The sequence below is a fragment of the Coregonus clupeaformis genome, chromosome 23, assembly GCF_020615455.1.
Source record: "Coregonus clupeaformis isolate EN_2021a chromosome 23, ASM2061545v1, whole genome shotgun sequence".
Classification (NCBI taxonomy): domain Eukaryota; kingdom Metazoa; phylum Chordata; class Actinopteri; order Salmoniformes; family Salmonidae; genus Coregonus; species Coregonus clupeaformis.
This window is the reverse complement of record NC_059214.1, coordinates 37,984,793-38,007,979: the sequence shown is the minus strand read 5'-3', so window position 1 is coordinate 38,007,979 and position 23,187 is coordinate 37,984,793. Positions and strand designations below refer to the sequence as shown.

Below are 23,187 nucleotides of genomic sequence, written 5' to 3'. Positions count from 1 at the left end.
TCATGTATAGTAACCCTAGGTGTAAAATAGTAAATAATGGTAAGTTTTAAACTATCAAGAGGAGTGAAACGAGGTTGTCCACTATTGGCATATCTATTTATTATTGCCATCGAGATGTTAGCTATTAAAATCAGATTCAACAATAATATCAGGGGATTAGAAATCCAGGGCTTAAAACCAAAGGTGTCATTGTACGCTGATGATTCATGTTTTCTTTTAAATCCACAACTAGAATCCCTCCACAGCCTCATAGAGGATCTAGATACATTTTCTAACCTCTCTGGATTACAACCAAATTATGACAAATGTACTATATTACGTATTGGATCACTAAAAAATAAAAATTTTACATTACCATGTAGTTTACCAATAAAATGGTCTGATGGTGATGTGGATATACTCGGAATACATATCCCAAAGGAAATAAATGATCTCACTTCAATAAATTTTAATAGAAAGTTAGCAAAAATAGATAAGATCTTGCTACCATGGAAAGGTAAATACCTGTCAATTTGTGGAAAAATCACCCTGATTAACTCTTTAGTATTATCCCAGTTGACCTATTTGCTTATGGTCTTGCCTACGCCTAGCGAACAGTTTTTTAAATTATATGAGAAAAAAATATTCAATTTTATTTGGAACGGCAAGCCAGACAAAATTAAACGGGCCTATTTATATAATGAATATGAATTCGGAGGACAGAAATTTTATAATATTAAAGCATTTGACCTATCACTAAAAGCTTCAGTCATACAAGAGTTATACTTAAATCTGAACTGGTTCTCTAGCAAATTAGTAAGATTGTCTCACCCAATGTTCAAGAATGGCCTTTTCCCCTTTATTCAGATTACAACCACTCACTTTCAGTTTTTTGAAAAGGAAATCATCTCCCAAATATCACTATTTCTAAAACAAGCCTTAGAAAGTTGGTTGCAATTTCAATTTAATCCTCCAGAAACGACAGAACAAATAATGCAACAAATATTGTGGTTAAACTCAAATATACTAATTGACAAAAAAACTTATTTTTTGGAAAAAATGTTTAAAAAAGGTATAATCTTCGTAAATGATATCATCGGTAGGACTGGTGGAGTTATGTCGCACATGCAGCTAACAAAAACATATGGAAATGTCTGCTCTACTCAAAATTACAACCAAATAATTGCAGCCTTACCGCAAAAGTGGAAGAGGAAAGTGGAAGGGGGAGAAAGTAAGGAACTTGTCTGTCGGCCTTGCATTAAATAACATAATTGGTTAAGGAAAACTGTGAAAAATAAAAAAAAGTATATCAGTTTCATTTAAGGACCAAAGGATTGACAGCCGTCCCATATAGATTGCAAAATAGTTGGGAAGAGATTTGACGTACCGATCCCAGATCTCATGGCATAGTGTTTATGAACTGATACTCAAAACGACACCGGATTCAAAACTTAGAATCTTTCAATTTATATTATTATATAAAATTCTTGCTACCAATAGAATGTTATTTATATGGGGGATACAATCTTCCCAACTCTGCAGATTTTGCTGCGAAGAGACAGAATCATTAGATCATTTGTTTTGGTACTGTCCATTGTAGCTTGTTTTTGGACACAGGTCCAGGAATGGCTAAAGAATGCAATATTTACTTGGAGCTAACCTTGCAGATAGCATTACTGGGTGATCTGAAAAGTCATAATCAATCGATCAATAACATAATAATACTTTTAGCAAAAACATTATTTTCAATTCACAATCTGTAGAAACAATGAGAATAGAAGGGTTCAGAACTTTTGTAGGACATCACAGTACAGTTGAAATATATACAGTGGGGAGAACAAGTATTTGATACACTGCCGATTTTGCAGGTTTTCCTACTTACAAAGCATGTAGAGGTCTGTCATTTTTATCATAGGTACACTTTAACTGTGCGAGACGGAATCTAAAACGAAAATCCAGAAAATCACATTGTATGATTTTTAAGTAATTAATTTGCATTTTATTGCATGACATAAGTATTTGATCACCTACCAACCAGTAAGAATTCCGGCTCTCACAGACCTGTTAGTTTTTCTTTAAGAAGCCCTCCTGTTCTCCACTCATTACCTGTATTAACTGCACCTGTTTGAACTTGTTACCTGTATAAAAGACACCTGTCCACACACTCAATCAAACAGACTCCAACCTCTCCACAATGGCCAAGACCAGAGAGCTGTGTAAGGACATCAGGGATAAAATTGTAGACCTGCACAAGGCTGGGATGGGCTACAGGACAATAGGCAAGCAGCTTGGTGAGAAGGCAACAACTGTTGGCGCAATTATTAGAAAATGGAAGAAGTTCAAGATGACGGTCAATCACCCTCGGTCTGGGGCTCCATGCAAGATCTCACCTCGTGGGGCATCAATGATCATGAGGAAGGTGAGGGATCAGCCGATAGCAGGACCTGGTCAATGACCTGAAGAGAGCTGGGACCACAGTCTCAAAGAAAACCATTAGTAACACACTACGCCGTCATGGATTAAAATCCTGCAGCGCACGCAAGGTCCCCCTGCTCAAGCCAGCGCATGTCCAGGCCCCGTCTGAAGTTTGCCAATGACCATCTGGATGATCCAGAGGAGGAATGGGAGAAGGTCATGTGGTCTGATGAGACAAAAATATAGCTTTTTGGTCTAAACTCCACTCGCCGTGTTTGGAGGAAGAAGAAGGATGAGTACAACCCCAAGAACACCATCCCAACCGTGAAGCATGGAGGTGGAAACATCATTCTTTGGGGATGCTTTTCTGCAAAGGGGACAGGATGACTGCACCGTATTGAGGGGAGGGTGGATGGGGCCATGTATCGCGAGATCTTGGCCAACAACCTCCTTCCCTCAGTAAGAGCATTGTGGCTGGGTCTTTCAGCATGACAACGACCCGAAACACACAGTCAGGGCAACTAAGGAGTGGCTCCGTAAGAAGCATCTCAAGGTCCTGGAGTGGCCTAGCCAGTCTCCAGACCAATAGAAAATCTTAGGAGGGAGCTGAAAGTCCGTATTGCCTAGCGACAGCCCCGAAACCTGAAGGATCTGGAGAAGGTCTGTATGGAGGAGTGGGCCAAAATCCCTGCTGCAGTGTGTGCAAACCTGGTCAAGGTCTACAGGAAACGTATGATCTCTGTAATTGCAAACAAAGGTTTCTGTACCAAATATTAAGTTCTGCTTTTCTGATGTATCAAATACTTATGTCATGCCATAAAATGCAAATTAATTACTTAAAAATCATACAATGTTATTATCTGGATTTTTGTTTTAGATTCCGTCTCGCAGTTGAAGTGTACCTATGATAAAAATTACAGACCTCTACATGCTTTGTAAGTAGGAAAACCTGCAAAATCGGCAGTGTATCAAATACTTGTTCTCCCCACTGTATGGCAAATAGAAATCCTATATGGATGGTGTTAAAAGATAGATGGGAGGTGTTGAATGGAATTGAAGGATGGGACTAATAACAACTAACAACAAACAATAACAAGATAACTAATAATGTAAGCATACTGTGTCCATAATAAGTATATAGGTTGTAGGTTGGGAGCTTTTGTGAAAGAGCACAGTTAGAAAGATATGGCATATAGAAGCAAACCGGATGGACTTCATGAAAATGATCGGAGAGGTTGAGAGTAGAAGAAGTTCAGGAGAAAAAACAAACAAAATATAATTATTGTAATTTAATTATTGTAAAATTGACTGTGTCCATAAAATGTAGATAGTAAGTATACGCTGGAAGTAGAGGCCTAAGCATTGTTGTTCACTAGTTTACTCCAAGTAGAGAAAGAGTGGCGGGGTTGGAAAGTAATAAAGGGGAATATACAGTGGGGAAAAAAAGTATTTAGTCAGCCACCAATTGTGCAAGTTCTCCCACTTAAAAAGATGAGAGAGGCCTGTAATTTTCATCATAGGTACACGTCAAGTATGACAGACAAATTGAGAAAAAAAATCCAGAGAATCACATTGTAGGATTTTTAATGAATTTATTTGCAAATTATGGTGGAAAATAAGTATTTGGTCACCTACAAACAAGCAAGATTTCTGGCTCTCACAGACCTGTAACTTCTTCTTTAAGAGGCTCCTCTGTCCTCCACTCGTTACCTGTATTAATGGCACCTGTTTGAACTTGTTATCAGTATAAAAGACACCTATCCACAACCTCAAACAGTCACACTCCAAACTCCACTATGGCCAAGACCAATGAGCTGTCAAAGGACACCAGAATCAAAATTGTAGACCTGCAACAGGCTGGGAAGACTGAATCTGCAATAGGTAAGCAGCTTGGTTTGAAGAAATCAACTGTGGGAGCAATTATTAGGAAATGGAAGACATACAAGACCACTGATAATCTCCCTCAATCTGGGGCTCCACGCAAGATCTCACCCCGTGGGGTCAAAATGATCACAAGAACGGTGAGCAAAAATCCCAGAACCACACGGGGGAACCTAGTGAATGTCCTGCAGAGAGCTGGGACCAAAGTAACAAAGCCTACCATCAGTAACACACTACGCCGCCAGGAACTCAAATCCTGCAGTGCGAGACGTGTCCCCCTGCTTAAGCCAGTACATGTCCAGGCCCGTCTGAAGTTTGCTAGAGTGCATTTGGATGATCCAGAAGAGGATTGGGAGAATGTCATATGGTCAGATGAAACCAAAATATAACTTTTTTGGTAAAAACTCAACTCGTCGTGTTTGGAGGACAAAGAATGCTGAGTTGCATCCAAAGAACACCATACCTACTGTGAAGCATGGGGGTGGAAACATCATGCTTTGGGGCTGTTTTTCTGCAAAGGGACCAGGACGACTGATCCGTGTAAAGGAAAGAATGAATGGGGCCATGTATTGTGAGATTTTGAGTGAAAACCTCCTTCCATCAGCAAGGGCATTGAAGATGAAACGTGGCTGGGTCTTTCAGCATGACAATGATCCCAAACACACCGCCCGGGCAACAAAGGAGTGGCTTCGTAAGAAGCATTTCAAGGTCCTGGAGTGGCCTAGCCAGTCTCCAGATCTCAACCCCATAGAAAATCTTTGGAGGCAGTTGAAAGTCCATGTTGCCCAGCGACAGCCCCAAAACATCACTGCTCTAGAGGAGATCTGCATGGAGGAATGGGCCAAAATACCAGCAACAGTGTGTGAAAACCTTGTGAAGACATACAGAAAACGTTTGACCTGTGTCATTGCCAATAAAGGGTATATAACAAAGTATTGAGAAACTTTTGCTATTGACCAAATACTTATTTTCCACCATAATTTGCAAATAAATTCATAAAAAATTCCTACAATGTGATTTTCTGGTTTTTTTTCCTCATTTTGTCTGTCATAGTTGACGTGTACCTATGATGAAAATTACAGGCCTCTCTCATATTTTTAAGTGAGAGAACTTGCACAATTGGTGGCTGACTAAATACTTTTTCCCCCCACTGTATATATATATATTTTTTAAAGGATATGTATGTGTGGGTATGTGTGTATATGTGTATGTATATGTATGTGTGTGTGTGTATATATATATATATATATATATATATATATATATATATGTATATGTATATGTATATGTGGGGGATTGGAAGTGATGCAGACAATTAAATTGATGGAAGTTACAATCTATCTGCAATATTAAGCTGATCTACCCCCCAAAAAAAAGATTTTAAAAAGATTTTTAAAAACAAGCCATGAGGTCGAAGGAATTGTCCATAGAGCTCCGAGACAGGATTGTATCGAGGCACAGATCCTGGGAAGGGTACCAAAACATTTCTGCAGCATTGAAGGTCCCCAATAATACAGTGGCCTCCATCATTCTTAAATGGAAGAAGTTTGGAAACACCAAGACTCTTCCTAGAGCTGGCCTCCCGGCCAAACTGAGCAATCGAGGGAGAAGGGCCTTGGTCAGGGAGGTGACCAAAACCCCGATGGTCACTCTGACAGAGCTCCAGAGGTCCTCTGTGGAGATGGAAGAACCTTCCAGAAGGACAACCATCTCTGCAGCACTCCACCAATCAGGCCCTTATGGTAGAGTGGCTAGACTGAAGCCACTCCTCAGTAAAAGGCACATGACAGCCCGCTTGGAGTTTGCCAAAAGGCACCTAAAGGACTCTCAGACCATGAGAAACAAGATTATCTGGTCTGATGAAAGCAAGATTGAACTCTTTGGCCTAAATTCCAAGCGTCACGTCTGGAGGAAACCTGGCACCATCCCTATGGTGAAGCATGGTGGTGGCAGCATCATGCTGTGGGGATGTTTTTCAGCTGCAGGGACTGGGAGATTGGTCAGGATCGAGGGAAAGATGAACGGAGCAAAGTACAGAGAGATCTTGAACTTGAACCCGATCGAACGTCTCTGGAGAGACCTGAAAATAGCTGTGCAGCGACGCTCCCCATCCAACCTGACAGAGCTTGAGAGGATCTGCACAGAAGACTGGGAGAAACTCCCCAAATACAGGTGTGCCAAGTTTGTAGCGTCATACCCAAGAATACTCAAGGCTGTAGTAGTCATTGCTGAAGGTGCTTCAACACAGTACTGAGTAAAGGGTCTGAATACTTATGTAAATGTGATATTTCCATTTTTTATTTTTAATACATTTGCAAAAATGTCTAAACCTGTTTTTGCTTTGTCATTGTGTGTAGATTGATGAGAGTCATGATGGCACAATAAATGGCACAAATGGCACAAACTATTGATTGAATTAACTAATAATTAACTCACAAATAATTAACTTTACAATCACCATTGATCATTTCTTGATAAATAAATAAATACCGTTAAATATACGAGTTTCACAAAGTAGGGAACTTTATTTTCAGAGGGGATGGATGTGATTCTGTTCAGAGAGATATGAAGGAATATAATGTTAATGAACAAAGCATGAGAATGATTTTGGTTAATGCTATAACTTCCAATAGCACAAGATAAATACTTTTATAAACGACTTAACGTTAGTAAATTACTGTATAAAGCAACAATATTAATATAAAAAAGTAATATAACAACTAACAACATTTGTAACACCAACTCACCTCTGTCCTCTCACTTCATCATATATACTGAGTGTACATGAACACCTGCTCTTTCAATAACGTTATGTTGGATTACATGGAAATGATATCCACATTTGTGAGTCCATTTCCTTGGCACTATCTTAATAATTTCTGTTGCATGAAAAAAATTAAAAACCTAACACAGCAAACGTGAGAGCAAAAAACATCAGCAGGTGACTGGTTTGCTTGTGTAAATGCAGATCAGAGGTTGGCGCAGTGGTTTTCTTTTTAAGATTCTGCACATTAAAGTCTTATGCAATTCATTATTGATTGATTCAGTGTTTGTGTTATTGATGACCACATTACTATTAGCACCCTACTCATGAAAAATGTGTTTAATAATAGCCATAATAATATTAATGCTAATGCTCATTTAAACGAAAATCATAAAAAATGAAGGTTTCTTACGAGTGTACTATTATATGGTTAAGCATGGTTTTAATCTGCGAGAGAAGCGCTACCCCTGGTGGAAAGACACTGTACGGCACACGATGAGTTGTATAATGTGTGCCGTACGTTACGTTGTGACACGTCACGATGTAACGTACAGTGTCAAGAGTTTTTTTCCATATTTTCTCGAATACTATTGGTCCATTACCATGTCAATCAACGCTTGAATAGAAACGTAGTTTACACCCCGGATTTTGATTTTATTTATATATATTTTTTATTTAATTTTTTATTTTTTAGTCATTTAGCAGACGCTCTTATCCAGAGCGACTTACAGGAGCAATTAGGGTTAAGTGCCTTGCTCAAGGGCACATCAACAGATTTTTCACCTAGTCGGCTCGGGGATTAGAACCAGCGACCTTTCGGTTACTGGCACAACGCTCTTACCCACTAAGCTACCTGCCGCCCTGCCAACAGAGTCGCTACAGTCCCATTAGTTTTCATTTCAGCCTTGTTAGAATGACGCGGTTACGCAAAATGTGTACGGAACACTGTTAGTAACGTAACAAAATATGGAAAGAGTCAAGGGGTCTGAGTACTTTCTGAATGCACTGTATAGCCTGGTTCAGTGGCCTTGTGATTAGAGTGCCCGTCCTAAGATTGGAAGGTTGGGAGTTCGATCTGATGCATCTCTGCTTGAGACTCAGCATTAAAGAGAGACTGGGGTTAAGGCCCTGCGATATAATAGTGTCCTGTCCAGGGGGTGTACTTGTACATAGGCTCCTGCTCCTATGAGCTGTACCAGCTAGCACAAGCTAAGGCTCATGCAAGGCTACTTACTTTTTTACTTTAGCCTGGTCCTATTGAATTATTAACAAAAGGGTCATTGTAATATACAAATGTGCCACTGCCTTATAGTATGTCTGTGACTGTTTCATAGTAGTTTTCCCACCAAGTTATTGTATTTACTCAGTAGCCCAATTACCAGTCCAACTCTTGGATGTGTCCTGTACTGTGTGTAGGCTAATGTGAGAGTCATTTACCAAAGCTTTCCGACAGTTGAGTATAATGCTATTATTTCTTCTTCTTCCTTGTCCCTCTCCTCCTCCTCTTCCTCCACCCTCCTCCTTGACCTCCTCGCTCCCAGGCCCAGATAGCCCACCTGGTCCTGGAGGATGGTACCCGGATGAAGGGCTTCTCCTTTGGGGATGAACACTCTGCTGCCGGGGAGCTGGTCTTCAACACCGGCCTGGTGGGGTAAGAGATCAGTCTTGTCTAAATTTACATTTACATCATTTAGCAGACGCTCTTATCCAAAGCGACTTACAATTAATAGTCAGTCATCATCATTGCTAAGGTGCATGGATCACAATATGTTTACATTGTGGTGAGACACTTTTGTCCTGACCAGGGGACAGGTAACCGGTCTTGCCAACTCCTATGGTCACTCTCATACCAAACATGACAGCAACCATAGGAGTTGGCTACAGCACACACAGACTACCTATGTATATGTATAATAACTACACTTTTCTAAAGGTACCCAGAGGCTCTGACTGACCCCAGCTATAGAGGTCAGATCCTGACCCTGACCTACCCCATAGTGGGGAACTATGGCGTTCCAAACACTCAGGAGCTGGATGAGCTGGGCCTGAGAAGGAACATCGAGTCAGACCGGATACAGGTCGGTCTGCTGTGTATATGTGTGTTAGTGATGTGTGGGTTGATTCATAACCCGCAGTCCTCGTGGTTATATCCACGGGGCGGACGGGTTTAGGGTCATGAAATATTGTGTGGATGAAGGGTGGGCGGTTGGCGGGCAGGTTCAATAAAGAGAAAACAATGCATAATCATTATTTTTTTAAGTATAATTCTGGGGCCTCCCGAGTGGCGCAGCAGTCTAAGGCACTGCATTGCAGTGCTGAGGCGCCACTACTGCCTCCAGTTCGATCTCAGGCTGTGTCACAGCCAGCCGTGACCAGGAGCCCCACAATTTGCCCAGCGTCGTCCGGGTTAGGGGAGGGTTTGGCCGGGTGATTTCCTTGGCTCATCGCGCTCTAGCGACTCCTTGTGGCGGGCCGGGCGCCTGCAAGCCGACACATTAGTGCGGCTGGCTTCCGGGTTAAGCGAGCAGTGTGTTAAGAAGCTGCGTGGCTTGGCGAATCATGTTTCGGAGGACGCATGACTTGACCTTCGCCTCTCCTGAGCCCATTGGGGGAGTTGCAGCGATGAGACAAGATCGTAACTACCAGTTGGATATCACGAAATTGGGGAGAAAAAGGGGCTAAAATTCACAAAAAAATGTATAATTCTTGTGCAATTTATATCTGTAGCCTACATTGAGGTTTTACTTTCATTATTTTTTATCTCGCGTTAGTGTGTACCCTAAGCCTAAACTTTAGGGCCTAACTGTACGCTTGCCAAATAATTTTGGGAATTTGGGCTGAAAAAGTTAACGTTGATCCACTGAGGCAAAAAGGACAATGTCGGAGTGTAATTCAAAAAGAGAAAAGCTGCGAAATGAAGAGTTGAAATAAATAGAAGGGAGGGCCAGAATAGTAGTCTAATGTTTGGGAAACATTTGGTGAAGTGGTAAAAGAGGATGATAGCAGTGTTATGTTATGCTATGTTTTAAAGTTGGCAACTCCTTTGTTTCACTGTTAGTCAAGTCAAATTTTAGGGTATTTAAAGTGCATCTTACAAGGTCTCATACTCTTTACAGAGGAAATAAAGAACAGCTTTTTTAGGTTGATAACTCAAGTGTGGTTTGTGTTGTGACTCATGTTTGGTTTTTGTTGTGGTTTCTGCAGGTATCTGGACTCCTGGTGCAGGATTACAGTCATGAGTACAGCCACTGGAACTCTGTCAAGTCCCTGGGACAGTGGCTACAGGAGGAGAAGGTAGTAGAGACAGCACTACAGTCCTTAACGCCTTCTAACATAGTCAACTTAACATAAGTCTTAATGTTGTCTGTCAAGTCCCCAGCGTTAGTTCTCATTAGTAGTGGGTCCGCCCTCAAAAAGGAGATTGTCTGTTATTTTCTGCCTTTTTATTCATTGAGGCATAACATAACTTCTTTTTAATCTTCTTTTTGAGTGCAGACCCACTACTAATGCATCTGATGTTTTACTTTTGACTAATGCACCAGTTCCGATTACAGTGGTTTAAAGAACCTTTTGAAAACATTGCACTTCGACTCATTTTCTAACAGCACAAGTCTTACTGCAATGTTAATGTTGTCAACTGGCAATTAGTATTTTCTCATATTGTTTGAAAGGTCCCTGCATTGTTTGGAGTGGATACTAGGATGCTGACCAAGATCATCAGAGACAAGGTAAAAGTATTTTTACTGTGAGCCTTGTCCGAGCCAGAATGGCCTATAAGGCAGGAGCCTATCTCCTGTCTCTGTAGCTTGAGGCAGCTTGATGTACAAGTACATTCCCTGGACAGGAAGCTAGTCTTGTTACTGCTTTACTCTGATTGTATTTAAAGAAACATGACTATTTGTCCTCTTGAAGAAAATAAAAAGCATTTTCTTTTACAGAAAATATGTCTCTTTGTCTTGTGACCAGGGTACAGTGTTGGGGAAGATAGAGTTTGAGGGCCATCCAATGGAGATATCAGACCCTAACCAGCAGAACATTGTAGCAGAAGTCTCAACAAAGGTTTGTTCTGACTGCTATACGATAAAATGTCTTCTGTTGTTATGGATATGATTCTGCTGCAAAACATATTCCGCCCTATTGATGATGATGATGATATCCTCTCATTGTTCTTGTATGTTTCCAGGAGACCAGAGTGTTTGGGAAAGGTAACCTCATCAAAGTGGTGGCTGTTGACTGTGGCATCAAACACAACATAATCAGGCTGCTTGTTAAGGTGAGAATGCGAGACTGGAGGAGATAGTTCAGCAGTCCGTAGATGATACAACTTACAATACAGTAGGGCTGTCCCCGACAAAAAAAAATATTGGTCTGTTCTTTTGACCAATCGATTGGTTGACATTTTTAAACGTGTATTTTTCCATATATAGACACACCTTATGTGTTTTAAATAAAATTAACTATATGCATTGAGCTTGTCTGATGCTTACACCTTAGGGTTTGATGAAATAAGACAAATGCCTCAAGAGGGCATCATATATCTAGATTACCAGAAGAAAAAAACCTGACCCAACTATTCTCCTCCCACTCCTGCTGGCTTTCGCAGATTCTGCCAATACTTTCCTGAAGTTGCCGGTAATAGGCTACACAAGCAGTCTGCAACCTTTCTCATGTGGAATGCCAGTTTATCTTACCATTTCTACCGATCTGCCTGCCAGTTATGGTTTTCATATGCAAATGTTCATAAAACAGTTTAATTTCATTTATAATAACATCTTCATATCTCAAAATCATTGTCATGTGGTTAATCAAAACTCTGTCAAGTCCCTGGGACAGTGGCTACAGGAGGAGAAGGTAGTAGAGACAGCACTACAGTCCTTAACGCCTTCTAACATAGTCAACTTAACATAAGTCTTAATGTTGTCTGTCAAGTCCCCAGCGTTACAGTTCTCATTAGTAGTGGGTCCGCCCTCAAAAATGAGATTTTCTGTTATTTTCTGCCTTTTTATTCATTGAGGCATAACATAACTTCTTTCTAATCTTCTTTTTGAGTGCAGACCCACTACTAATGAATCTGATGTTTTACTTTTGGCTATTGCACCAGTTCCGATTACAGTGGTTTAAAGAACCTTTTGAAAACATTGCACTTCGTCTCATTTTCTAACAGCACAAATCTAAATGAAAATGATACAAACCTAAAAAGTAACTTCTATTGCCATTAACAACTATGTAAAAATAGCCTACATAATAAAAACATTGCAGCCTGCAGGTAGAAAATATCCTGATAAAAATACATATCCTATAAATCACATTGGCTACACATGGCCTGTCTGCAACAAACTTGAAACATTGTATCAACTATCCTTGGCCCTCAGAGTTTCCCGTGCCAGTGAGCTCGGGACAGACACAGCTGTAGGCTATTTGCGCAAGGCATATGAAGCAGTGCTTGACTTGGGCAGGAGCTCAACAGGGCTGACTTCCGACACCTCAAATGTTCTACTGCTTGAGCTCCTGTTCCTCATATAGAATATTAGCTCAAAAGTATTGTGGAGCTCCTGCACCTAAATATGAACAGTACCAGCACCCAAAATGAGTACCGGAACCTATTTCAGTCCAAGTAAAGCACTGATAAGAAGTAATCAGGTAGGCTTATTTTATGACGTTTCCATTGGATCAGAGCATGACATTTTTCCCTTTCACGCTGAGTGGTTATCGAAAGGGAGAGAGCTGGAAAGATTTTAAAAATACATTGAGGAACTATTGTAATTCTCAATGGATGTAAAAACAGACTTAGTTTGCTTGCTGTTTGAGGTGAAGAAAACATTACTTTGAGCAGCGCCACAGGTCATTAGTTAAGCCAATCAGAAATACTATCAGATCCCTAAATGGGCACATTTATATGCCTACATTTGCGCGCAGGTCAGGTAGCCTATAGGTCTACTTCTATGTGTGCGCATCCTTACTCAACATGGACAGGAGCGCTCCAAACAAAAGACAATTACTAAATTGACAAAACTCGTAAATGGAATGAAATAAACCAAAACTTGTTTAGCGTAGTGTAGCATTTGTTGTGCACTCTGCAAATAATTTGTCCACTCCGATAATGAGAACGGGAAGACTGGAATAATAATATTGAATTCATTAAAATAAATTACCATAACCAAAGTAACAAACATTGTAGATTAGAAATTATAGGAATTAATGGTAAATGTACTACTGGTGATATACAGTACCAGTCAAAAGTTTGGACACACCTACTCATTCCAGGGTTTTTCTTAATTTTTTTACTAATTTCTACATTGTAGAATAATAGTGAAGAAATCTAAACTATGAAATAACACATGTGGAATCATGTAGTAACCGAAAAAGTGTTAAACAAATCAAAATATATTTTGTATTTGAGATTCTTCAAATAGCCACCCTTTGCCTTGATGACAGCTTTGCACACTCTTGGCATTCTCTCAACCAGCTTCATGAGGAATGCTTTTCCAACAGTCTTGAAGGAGTTCCCACATATGCTGAGCAGTTGTTGGCTGCTTTTGCTTCACTCTGCGGTCCAACTCATCCCAAACCATCTCAATTGGGTTGAGGTCGGGTGATTGTGGAGGCCAGATCATCTGATGCAGCACTCCATCACTCTCCTTCTTGGTTAAATAGCCCTTACACAGCCTGGAGGTGTGTTGGGTCATTGTCCTGTTGAAAAACAAATGATAGTCCCACTAATCGCTAACCAGATGGGATGGCGTATCGCTGCAGAATGCTGTGGTAGCCATGTTGGTTAAGTGTGCCTTGAATTCTAAATAAATCACAGACAGTGTCACCAGCAAATCACCATCACACCTCCTCCTCCATGCTTCACTGTGGGAACCACACATGTGGAGATCATCCGTTCACCTACTCTGCATCTCACAAAGACACGGCGGTTGGAACCAAAAATCTCAGATTTGGACTCATCAGACCAAAGGACAGATTTTCACTGGTCTAATGTCCATTGCTCGTGTTTCTTGGCCCAAGCATGTCTCTTCTTATTATTGGTGTCCTTTAGTAGTGGTTTCTTTGCAGCAATTTGATCATGAAGGCCTGATTCACGCGGTCTCCTTTGAACAGCTGATATTGAGATGTGTCTGTTACTTGAACTCTGAAGCAAAGTTAACTCTGTCTCTTCCTTTCCTGTGGCGGTCCTCATGAGAGCTAGTTTCATCATAGCGCTTGATGGTTTTTGTAACTGCACTTGAGGAAACTTTAAAAGTTCTTGAAATGTTCCGTATTGACTGACCTTCATGTCTTAAAGTAATGATGGACTGTAGTTTATCTTTGCTTATTTGAGCTGTTCTTGCCATAATATGGACTTTGTCTTTGACCCAATAGGGCTAAATTCCACAAATTAACTTTTAACAAGGATCACCTGTTAAATGAAATGCATTCCAGGTGACTACCTCATGAAGCTGGTTGAGAGAATGCCAAGAGTGTGCAAAGCTGTCATCAAGGCAAAGGGGGGCTACTTTGAAGAATCTCAAATATATTTTGATTTGTTTAACACTTTTCTGGTTTCTACATAATTCCAAATGTGTTCTTTCATAGTTTTGATGTCTTGACTATTATTCTACAATGTAGAAAATATTAAAAATAAAGAAAAACCCTGGAATGAGTAGGTGTGTCCAAACTTTTGACAGGTACTGCATGTAATGGGGAATTGATATACACTAACTGTCACGTTTCCTCCCGTTGCTCCCCTTTGGCGCTCTGATTCGCCGGTCTACTAAGCCACCGGTCTGAGCGCACCTCCTCGGCAACACCGGAATGGAAACCCAACGCACCCTAATCACCTCCAGTGCACCTGCACCTCATCATCTCATCACCACCCCTGTATAGCCCTGGACTGTTCAGTGTTATGTTGTGTGTGATTGTTAGTGTCATGTTGTGTACTCGCTCTTTGTTGTTCTCTTGCTCAGTGTTAAGTAAACCTTTACATTGTTGATTCCTGCGTCTGCGTCCTGCCTCTTCGTATCCTCAGTACTCGTCACAGAATCACACACCAAACGAAGATGTATGCAGCAGGTAATCCTCCTGGAGTTTCCCAGCACCTCGACCAGCACCAGCAGCAGATTGCCCAGCTGAACGCCTCCATGCAGGAAGTGCTTCAAACGCTGCATAAACTGACCATCGCTCCGGTTCCACCTCAGGGAGCGGCGAGTGCACCTAGTCCACCTCCTCCTGTGCTATCACCAACGTCTGAGGGACCCCTCGCCCTGCCAGAGCGCTATGACGGGAAAACGACGAAATGTAGATGCTTCCTGCTACAGGTTTCACTGTATCTGGACCACCAGACCAAGCCAGGATAGCGCTGGTGATTTCGATACTGAAGGGAAAGGCGCTAGACTGGACCACGGCAGTCTGGGAAGGAGGTGAGGCCGCAGCGCTTCCCTACTCCACCTTCCTCGATCGATTCAGGGCGGTGTTCGATCATCCCACGGAGGGAAAGGACGGGGGTGAGCGTCTCCTCCGGCTACACCAGGGAGAGGAGGCAGCGTTCGAGTACTTCCTGAGCTTTCGCACGGTGGCGGCGTCTTCTGGCTGGAATGAGCATGCTCTGCGCACAGCCTTCAGGAGAGGCTTACGGGAGGACATCACGACGGAACTCGCATGTCGGGACAACGAGATGGACCTTGATACACTCATCGCCACGTCCATTCGTCTCGACGACATGTTGAGAGACCGACGGCGTTCCCAACACCACCCGGAGCCTCGACGCTCACCCCATCTGAACTATGGAAGCCGCCCTGCTTCCGAGTCCTCACCCATGGAGGTGGGTAGCACCACCATGGACCACAGATCTCCTGGTGGCTCGCTATCTAGGCAGTATGACTCCCTTCGCCGTTCTGTCAGTGTTCCGTCATCACCTTTTAGTTCCCCTAACGGTGAATGGTTCTTCCTTCTCTTCGCTTTCCACGGCAATGATAGATTCTGGATCAGCGGGGAACCTTATCGATAGGTAGCTGGTCTCTGAATGGGGGTTGCCCACCGTGCCACTGCCTTCTCCGTTACACGTCACCTCGCTGGTCAATAAACCACTCGGATCAGGCACCATTATGCACGTCACTCTCCCCATCACCATCACCATTCCCACACTACCGGAGCACCACGAGGAGCTGTCCTTCCACATCGTCACGTCACCCCTTCACCGGAACTTCTTGGGACTGCCCTGGCTCAGACTACACAACCCCACCATCAATTGGAGCACCAAGAGGATCACAGCCTGGTCCCCCTCATGCCGGAGGACCTGCCTGCCGGTGGTTTGTTGTTCCACGTCAGTGGAGAGTCCGGAATCCGCCCTCCAGCCCAACATTCCATGTGAGTACGCAGATCTCTCCGATGTCTTCTCTGCCTCCAAGGCTAAGTGTCTCCCTCCTCACAGGCCCTGGGACTGCGCCATTGACCTGCTGGAGGGACAACACCCCCCGAAGATTCGCATTTACTCCCTTTCTATAGCGGAGACTGAGACCATGGAGAAGTATGTGGCAGAGACCCTGAAACTCTCTTACTCCGCCAGCTTCTTCTTCGTGGACAAAAAAGACGGAGGACTGAGGCCTTGCATTGACTACCGGGGGCTGAACGCAGTCACCACCAAGTACCGGTACCCCTCACTCTGGTTCCGTCGGCCATCGAGCAGCTATGAGGGGCCCGGTACTTTACCAAGTTGGACCTGAGGAGTGCCTACAACCTGATCTGAATCTGGGAAGGAGACGAGTGGAAGACTGCATTCAGCACTATCTCAGGCCACTATGAATACTGCGTCATGCCCTACGGCCTCGCCAACGCACCTTCCGTGTTCCAGTCCTTCGTCAATGACGTGTTCCGAGTCATGCTGAGTAGACAGGTGGTGGTGTACATCGACGATATCCTGATCTACTCGGCTACGTTCGAGGAGCACGTCAGGGACGTCCGAGCGGTTCTACTCCGCCTCCGGGAACACAGCCTGTTGGTGAAAGGGGAGAAATGTGAATTCCACCAACAGGCCATCTCCTTCCTGGGATACAGGATCAGTCCTCAGGGGGTGTTCATGGAAAGAGCGAAGACGGACTCCGTCAGGTCATGGCCAGTCCCCACCACCATCAAGGGCCTACAGAGCTTCCTAGGCTTCGCAAATTTCTACCGGTGTTTCATCAGGTCCTTCAGCTCCATAGCCGCCCCGCTCACCTCTCTCCTTAAGGGTGGGCCTCAGAAGCTGGCCTTGAACCCAGAGACTGACGCTGCCTTCAAGAGGCTGAAGGAGAGGTTCACCACAGCGCCCCTCCTAAAACACCCAGATCCAGCTTGTCCTTTAATCCTGGAGGTGGACGCATCTGAGGAGGGTGTGGGTGGGGTCCTCTCGCAGCGGCAAGGTAAGCCAGAGAAAATGGATCCCCGTTTCTCTAAAAAGCTTACCCCCGCAGAGAGGAACTATGGAGTTGGAGACAGGGAGCTGTTGGCGGTGGTCCTCGCTCTGGAGGAATGGAGACACTGGCTGGAGGGCACAGTCCATCCATTCCGGATTCTCACTGGAGCACATACGGGCAGCGAAACGGATGAACTCACGTCAAGCCAGGTGGGCCCAATTTCTTACTCGTTTTCAGTTTATTCTGTCCTACCGCCCAGGATCCCAGAATGTGAAGGCCGACGCACTCTCCAGGATGCACCATACCGGAGAAAGGAAGGATCTGGGGGGTCCGTCTCTCATTGTGGCACCTGTCGTTTGGGATGTGGACGAAGACATCCGCCTGTCGGCTCAGGAGGACCCAGCGCCTGTCAACGCCCCTCCGGGGCGTGTGTATGTACCCACCAGGGTCCGTGACCGCCTGCTGATCTGGGCGCACACCACCCTTACGGCAGGACACTCCGGTATGACGCGCACCCTACATTCTCTCTCATAAGAATACTGGTGGCCCACCTTGGCTACTGATGTCTCCCGCTATATCAACTCCTGTTCCGTATGTGCCCAAACGAAGACACCTCGGAACGTCCCGGCAGGCAAACTAGTTCCTCTCCCAGTGCCTCAGCGAACTTGGTCACACCTATCCAAAGACTTTGTCACCGACCTCCAACGTTCTGACGGCTTCACCACAGTCCTGGTGGTCATAGATCGGTTCTCCAAATCATGCCGAATCATGAACCAGGAACTGGGGAGGTTTTTTCGTTGCCACTGTCAGGACCGGCAGGGTGAGAGGGCGTGGTTTCTTCCCTGGCAGAATATGCCCAGAACTCCCTCGTTCACTCCTCCATGGGGCTCACTCCCCTCCAGTGCATCCTGGGGTACCAGCCGGCCCTGGCCCCTTGGACACCCAGCCAGACCGATGCGCCCGCTGTCGACCAGTGGTTCCGCATAGCCGGACAGGTCTGGGACGCCGCCCATGTCCATCTCCAGAGGGCCATTCGTCGGCAGAAGGACCAAGCCGACCTCCACCGCAGTGAGGTGCCCGTATTCCAGCCTGGTGATCGTGTCTGGCTGTCCACAAAAAAGCTCCCTCTCCGCCTGCCCTGCAAGAAACTGAGCCCCCGGTTTGTGGGGCCGTTTAAGGTCCTCTGGCGGATAAATGAGGTATCGTACCGGCTGCTCCTTCCCCCTCACTACCGTGTCTCACCCACTTTTCACGTGTCTCTCCTCAGGCCGGTGGTTCCTGGTCCTCTGGCGGATGCCGTCCCCCGGGGTACGCCCCCCCCTCCCCCACCTCTGGACATTGACGGGAGTCCGGCGTATGCGGTGAGGGACCTGCTGGACTCCAGGTTCTGTGGGGGATGGCTCCATTACCTGGTGGACTGGGAGGGGTATGGTCCTGAGGAGAGGAGCTGGGGACGTTCTGGACCCCAAACTAATTCGGGACTTCTACCGGCAGGAGACGCGCGTCTGATTCGCTGGTCTACTGAGCCACCGGTCTGAGCGCACCACCTCGGCAACACCGGAATGGAAACCCAACGCACCCTAATCACATCCAGCGCACTTGCACCTCATCACCTCATCATCTCATCACCACCCCTATATAGCCCTGGACTGTTCAGTGTTGTGTTGTGTGTGTGTGTGATTGTTAGTGTCATGTCGTGTACTCGCTCTTTGTTGTTCTCTTGCTCAGTGTTAAGGAAACCTTTACATTGTTGATGTCTGCGTCCTACCTCTTCGTATCCTCAGTACTCGTCACACTAACAATCAAACGCAAACAATTCACACAATGACGTTATGAAACAATTAATGTGCATAAATTGGGGGGAGAGAGCGCATTCTGGAGAGAGAAGTGCATTGTGCGTCTGGGTGCATGGTCAATCCAACATCTGCATTGGCCATACAGCATTTACAGTGCGATGGCCTCCGCAGAAGTCTGGGTATTCATACTTCTTGTGCTTTGCAGAGCAGTGCAGAGCTATTGTCAAGGAAGTGAGTTTGTGTTTGTAAAGGATGTAATGCCCCCACCTACCGTCAACCAATCATGTCAATGCGGAGCTATATAGAGCCCTCCGCATTAAAATGTTTGGGAGGCGCATGGCGATGCGGTATGGAGCTCGATTTGGCCTTTGCATGCCTCTGGAGGCACTGCAATTGCGTCACACCCTCCATATGGAGCCTCCGACCACATTTTCCGATAAAGCAGAAATGGGCTTTTAGTCTAGGCCTCCGCAATGGATTAGTTCACTGAGATGGGCGCAAATATATATATACTTGTTACTGCTCGACTAAAACAATCTCAGTCGACAAACAGCCTAACGACCAAACAGTCGACTAATTGGGGTCAGCCCTAGACTACAGTATGACCCTGTGGGTTTGAGTGTGAAATAAAGACTGAAATATGTTATTTTAGAGTACCCTAGATACTGACCCTGGGCTAGTCACTAATAGCAGCATGAATAGAATTGATTATAAAAAGTGTCTTCTGTCTGTCTGTCTGTGTGCTGTAGCGTGGGGCAGAGGTCCATCTGGTGCCCTGGAACCAGGACCTGATGAGTCTGGAGTATGATGGCCTGTTCATCTCCAACGGCCCTGGGGATCCCTCTCTGGCAGGAGACCTCATACAGAATGTCCGCAAGGTAACATTACCAGCTGCCCATTGCACTACAGAGGGAAGAGAATTAGCTGAAGAGAACAGTTTAAAGGACTTATAAAACCATTTAAGTGTTAAGTGTTACCATGATAAAAGATGTTAGCATTGCCAGATGGAATTTCATCCAAAATGTCCGCAAGGTACCACTACCAGCTGCCCATTGCACTATAGAGCAACGTCTGTGTTGTGATTGCTCAAAATACAGTTAAGTCATACTTTATTAGTGAGTGCTGGCCGCCTTTTGATTACTTGTAAACTACTTGTTGTAAACTGGTTGTAAAGTGGTTTAATTTGACTACATTATTCTTATTATTGCTCTCCCTCTGGTCTATTCCCCATCATTTTACCACCTCCCTGGCTGTATTGTTCATCCCTAGGTCCTGGAAAGTGACCGGCCACAGCCTATCTTTGGTATCTGTATGGGCAACCAGATCACAGCACTGGCTGCAGGGGCCCAGTCTTACAAACTGCCCATGGGTAACAGGTAAACTACACATGCATTGCAGGTAGGGCTGTTGCGGTGACCATGTTACCGGCAGTCATGAGACATGACCGCAGTAAAATTTCATGTGACCGTTGAGTCACGGTGTTCTCCTCTTATGCACTCTGGACATGCGTTGGTCGTACCCAACTATCATCATGTCGCTAATGGCCTGGTACTCAGGGCTCTATTGTCCCTATAACCCAGGGATGGGCAACTGGCGGCTTGCGGCCCCCCTTTTGAAGGCTCTCTGATCAATTCCATGACCACCACAGCCCTAATTGCAGGACACATATTAGCGTCCTTCTTGCCAGCTGATTCTTTCATCATTAGGGTCTTGCTCTGTTGAAGTTAACCCTCTACCTTAGGGGAATTGAAGAGATATTAGAACTCTAAAGGCTGGTTTCCTGGACCTAGTTTAAGACTAATTCTGGACTGAAAAGCACTTTCAATGGAGATACTCTATTTAGCATTCTATTTAGTGTAGGAGTAGATTTTATCTGGGTCTGGGAAACTGGCCCTCTAAGTCTGTGGATGCTAAGTAATTTTGTAATTATGTTTATTGTTCTCCAGAGGTCAGAACCAGCCTGTACTCAATGTGATGACGGGCCAGGCCTTCATCACAGCCCAGAACCATGGTTACGGCATTGACAGCACCTCTCTACCACCTGGATGGAGCCCGCTGTTTGTTAACGCCAACGACGGAACCAACGAAGTCTGCTTTGTGTTCTTAATTTCTTATTTAGGGGGCACATCGCTCTTCAGGGAGCATAGGCCACCGACGACACGAAACACACTCTTGGGTTTTGTGATAGATACAGCATGATTGTTTTGAATGATTAGGTTCAGTTGTATTTATTTGACTTAGCTCCGTACTACCTAGAAAACAAACATTGTTACCGAATGGATGGATTATACTGGTTAAATAAAGATGAAGTGAACCCTCTACCTAAGTTTATAGCTATGTTTTTTTACAAAGTTCTGAACGACTAAGTTTGTTGTATCTTCTTGTTGTGTCCTAGGGCATCATGCACGACACCAAGCCGTTCTTCACGGCTCAGTTCCACCCAGAGGCTAAAGGAGGACCTACAGACACTGAGGTAAAGCTGCTCTACAAACGGCTACAATTAAACCAATGATCACTGCAAAACACCACTGCATCCATTATAAGCCCCTGTTGTGGACAGGCTTTTTGCTGCAGAGGATGGACAGTCCACAGTGGAAGTCAGACAATACTATCCTTTCTGTGATTCATAGTTAAAATTCACTGTCTGTTTTTTTGCAGTTCCTATTTGATGCATTCATATCCCTGATAAAGAAGGGGAAGGAGGCCAACATTGTGTCAGTCATGCCCAAGAAGCCTGCTATCCCACCTAGGACTCAGGTAAGATACTAACTAATGAAATGTACAACACAGTAAAAAATCATTGTACTTCATCAAGATAGAGGGCCAAAAATCTGTGTGCATTTTTCATGTGCGATTCTACTTCGTGGCTCAGTTGGTAAGAGCATGGCGCTAGAAATGCCAGGGTCATTGGTGAGGGACGGCTCATAATAATGGCTGGAACGGAGCGAATGGAATGGCATCAAACACATGGAAACCATATGTTTGATGTATTTGATACCATTCCACTGATTCTGCTCCAGCCATTAACACGAGCCCATCCTCCCCAATGAAGGTGCCACCAACCTCCTGTGATGTACACTATATGAACATAAACATACTAATATGTATGTACTCATACTCAGTGCTTGACTTGTATTGAAATAGGTGTCGGTACTCATTTTAGGTGCTGTTACTGTTTATATTTAGGTGCAGGAACTCCACAATAGTTTTGAGCTAATATTTATAAGAGGTGTAGGAACTCGAGCAGTAGAACATTTGAGGTGTTGGTACTCCGCTCCGGTGAGCTCCTGCCCAAGTCAAGCACTGCTAATTCTGTATTATTAATGTGTCCTTGTGTTTTTCTTGATGCAGGTTTCCAAGGTGCTGGTGCTGGGGTCTGGAGGTCTGTCCATTGGTCAGGCTGGGGAGTTTGACTATTCTGGATCACAGGCTGTCAAAGCCATGAAGGTGAGAGGGCCTAGGAGAGCCAGTCAGGAGAGGCTGAACCAGATCAGATCAAGCTTGTCCAAAAGTTAATAAAACATTTAATAGTTACTTACAACAAACAAAGAAGCAGAGCCTCACATGTACAGTGCATTCGGAAAGTATTCAGACCCCTTGAATCTTTCCACATTTTGTTACGTTACTGCCTTTTTCTAAAATTAATTACATCGTTTTTTCCCCTCATCAATCTACGCACAATACCCCATAATGAAAAAGCAAAAACAGGGTTTTAGACATTTTTGCAAATGTATTAAAAATAAAAAACGGAAATATCACATTTACATAAATATTCAGACCCTTTACTCAGTACTTTGTTGAAGCACCTTTGGCAGCGATTACAGCCTTGAGTCTTCTTGGGTATGACGCTACAAGGTTGGCACATCTGTATTAGGGGAGTTTCTCCCATTCTTCTCTGCAGATCCTCTCAAGCTCTGTCAGGTTGGATGGGTAGCGTCGCTGCACAGCTATTTTCAGGTCTCTCCAGAGATGTTCGATC

The 23,187-nt window shown here is 44.2% G+C and overlaps 1 protein-coding gene across 1 annotated transcript in view; it reads left to right on the top strand.

Moving 5' to 3' along the window:
• The window catches only part of cps1 (carbamoyl-phosphate synthase 1, mitochondrial), a 132,269-nt gene that overhangs the window by 3,543 nt on the left and 105,539 nt on the right, over positions 1-23,187 (top strand). The window contains exons 2-13 of the mRNA XM_041844701.2: positions 8,581-8,690; positions 8,973-9,117; positions 10,244-10,333; positions 10,711-10,767; positions 11,006-11,098; positions 11,223-11,312; positions 19,958-20,086; positions 20,478-20,584; positions 21,155-21,296; positions 21,604-21,681; positions 21,867-21,965; positions 22,560-22,655. Of these exons, the coding sequence (XP_041700635.1) occupies positions 8,581-8,690; positions 8,973-9,117; positions 10,244-10,333; positions 10,711-10,767; positions 11,006-11,098; positions 11,223-11,312; positions 19,958-20,086; positions 20,478-20,584; positions 21,155-21,296; positions 21,604-21,681; positions 21,867-21,965; positions 22,560-22,655 (1,236 nt within the window). The remainder of the gene's footprint in view (positions 1-8,580; positions 8,691-8,972; positions 9,118-10,243; positions 10,334-10,710; positions 10,768-11,005; positions 11,099-11,222; positions 11,313-19,957; positions 20,087-20,477; positions 20,585-21,154; positions 21,297-21,603; positions 21,682-21,866; positions 21,966-22,559; positions 22,656-23,187) is intronic.